The sequence below is a fragment of the Giraffa tippelskirchi genome, chromosome 8 (genome assembly GCF_054371585.1).
Source record: "Giraffa tippelskirchi isolate mGirTip1 chromosome 8, T2T-mGirTip1v1.2.pri, whole genome shotgun sequence".
Taxonomy (NCBI): Eukaryota; Metazoa; Chordata; class Mammalia; order Artiodactyla; family Giraffidae; genus Giraffa; species Giraffa tippelskirchi.
The window spans coordinates 66,932,685-66,935,146 of record NC_137282.1 but is presented as its reverse complement, the minus strand read 5'-3'; the positions used below and the strand labels follow the sequence as shown (position 1 = coordinate 66,935,146).

At 60.0% G+C, this 2,462-nt stretch overlaps 1 protein-coding gene across 1 annotated transcript; it reads left to right on the top strand.

Moving 5' to 3' along the window:
* On the top strand, positions 1 to 1,810 carry LOC145517256 (uncharacterized). The gene is made up of 3 exons (XM_081519529.1): positions 1 to 193; positions 593 to 905; positions 1,158 to 1,810. The coding sequence occupies exons 1-3, from the start codon at positions 59 to 61 to the stop codon at positions 1,784 to 1,786; spliced, it is 1,077 nt and encodes a 358-aa protein (XP_081375655.1). The 5' UTR covers positions 1 to 58; the 3' UTR covers positions 1,787 to 1,810.
* Positions 1,811 to 2,462: the final 652 nt, after the last annotated feature.

Sequence of the window (2,462 nt, the reverse complement as noted above, 5' to 3'; positions counted from 1 at the left end):
CGGGTATCCAGGCCTCGAGAGCGGAGAGGAGCCCCCAGCCAGATCACTTGCTGCCGAGATGTTCTGCTGTTTGCCCCTGCCCAGAGGCCGGGGCCTCAGGAGAGCTCACAGGCAGTGTGCGTGGGCACCCTGTCGACGTTGGCTCAGGGCACCCCCGAGACGCCTCTGGCCCTTTGCCCGGAGAAACAGAAAGGTAACACGGGGAGCCCCAGGCCGGGCCAGGCCACCTCTCCCATGCCACCCGGAAACACCGGGTCCTTTGCCTGTGTGTGTGGATGCGGGTTTCTCGGGGTGTGTCTCCCTCAAGGAAGCCCAGGTGGATGTGGGGTCAGAAGCCTGCGGACAAGTTGTGTCCACACCCCAGGGGAGAGCATGCTGGGCGGGATGGGGAGAGTGCGGGCAGGGCCGGCCGCCCAGGCTGACCTCACACCCTCAGGTGGGTCTCTTTCCTCCCGGGTGGGGATCTGAGCAGACACACGTCTCTGACCCTTCTGGGCAGAGAAGTTCGAGCAGGCTGAAGCAGCGGCTCCACTGGCCAGGCCCAGCTCGGAAAACTCCCAGCATGGCTGGCTGACGGTCACTGTCGTTGCAGAGCTTCCCACGTGATGAGGCCGAGGACGGGGACACCCCATCCAGCTCCCGGAGGGAGGGGTCGGAGCACCACCCCCCCGCCCGTGAGGCCCAGTGCAGGCTCCAGGTGAGCGTGCCCACGGAGGCATCAGCCCCACCGGGGGCGAAGCGGAGGCGGGGAAGGCCTGCTGCCGAGACACCGCCCAGGATACACCCGGCGGCCCAGTCTGAGGCTGCCACGGAGCTCAGCACACCCGGCTCCGACCCAGAGTCCCGAGAACCCCGGCCTCTGAGGCAGCAGGAGGACCTGGAGCCCAGCACGCCAGAGCACAGAGGTGAGGACGCTGGGGCTGGTGTACGGGAGTGTGTGCGGAGGGGGTGCTGAGCTACACAGGGACGAGTCCCCGAAAGCTGCTGCTGGGCCTGCAGCAAGCGCTGGCCTCACACCCCCCGCCCCCCATCTTGCACACTTCAGTCCCAAAAGACATCCGACCCTGGGTATTCTTTGGGAATCTCTTGGAAGCTTTCTGTCCCGGGATACGCACATGCCAAGGCTGGCCTGCGGGCAAACGATGCTTCTCCCACAGCTCTAGCACTGGCCTCCAACTGGAACCAGGCTCCACTTCCCAGACCTGTCCCTACAGAGGTGGTGGCTCCAGGTGCAGGACCCAGGGATCCACCGAGGGCAGATGGAGAACCGAGACTTGCCCTCGCAGAGACACCAGGCCAGCTGGGTACTGGCCAGCACACCGGGCAGATCGGATCTCCGTGCCTGCAGGACCCCCAGCCCCAGGCACTGATGTCCCACCCCCTCAGCCAGAACCTCCACCTCCACGTGCACCTCTACCTGCTCGGCCTTTGGCAGGAGAACCCGAGGCAGAGGAGGAGTCACCGCCTCGGCAGGGAGAGCCTGCCCTGGCTCCCGCGCAACACCCAGACGCCCACGATGACTCACCCACCCCTGCAGGGAGAACGAGCCCCCGCTCTGGACAGAGACCCAGAGCCCTTGCCGGAAACACCACGTCCAGGGGAGCGGTCGGCTCTGCAGCCTCCATCCCTGTCTGCTCACCGTGGACGCCGTCAACTCGGTCTGCCCCCAGGGGACATGGAGTTCCTTTCCCCCGAACTGCTTTGCATTTGGTTTGTTTCCACCTTTCTGGTGATGTTTTCTTTTTTGCGTGGTTTCCTGTATTTTTGTTGGTTAAGTTGGGATTAGTAAACTTTTTCATCATTGTTGCAATTTGGGAACACTGTTGTGTAACTCTGGTGATACTGTGTTACCATCACCACTTTGTAGTTTCAGACCCGTTCCATCTTTATGCCCCACCCCCCAACAAAGCCTGGATTCAAGGCAAGCACGCCCTGTTCATCCCTCCGCCCGATCCTGAACACAATTTCATCTTTTCCTTCTGCATTCCTTCCTATATTCTTGGTGTCCCCAATCAATGACTCTCAGTGAAATGACTGAAGGAGTTTTTTTCGGACGCTCCACCTACTGTAAGACTCCACTGGAGAGTTCTCATGTTTATGTCCTTTGAACTAGCCTTTGATAGCTGAAAGGACGTTGTACGTCCTTTCAAGATACCATGTGCCAAACGAAGCCCTTTTGGCAAATGCCATCATTATCTCCAGGCAGGCATTGCTGTTTGAAGGGTGCCATCTCAGCCAGAAGGCAGAGGCTGAGCTCCTCTTGTTGCACCAGCTCCCAAAAGAAGCCAAGAAAGGGAGCTGGAACAACAAACCACCCCAACGCCCAGGAAAGCGTTCTTCATGACAGAAGGCTAGAAAATGACCCAACATCCTTGTGGCCCAGAACCCCTCTAGAAATTCACTGTTCCATAAAAAAGAGAAACAGATGGGAAGTTCCAAGGAGAGGCAATGCCCATGGCCAG

What these genes read in the sequence shown, in the direction of transcription:
- LOC145517256 (XM_081519529.1), top strand. Translation starts at nt 59, where the DNA reads ATGTTCTGCTGTTTGCCCCTGCCCAGAGGCCGGGGCCTCAGGAGAGCT. An exon ending in TTGCCCGGAGAAACAGAAAG is followed by an intron (nt 194 to 592) that starts GTAACACGGGGA and finishes CTGTCGTTGCAG; the next exon opens with AGCTTCCCACGTGATGAGGC. An exon ending in CAGCACGCCAGAGCACAGAG is followed by an intron (nt 906 to 1,157) that starts GTGAGGACGCTG and finishes CTTCTCCCACAG; the next exon opens with CTCTAGCACTGGCCTCCAAC.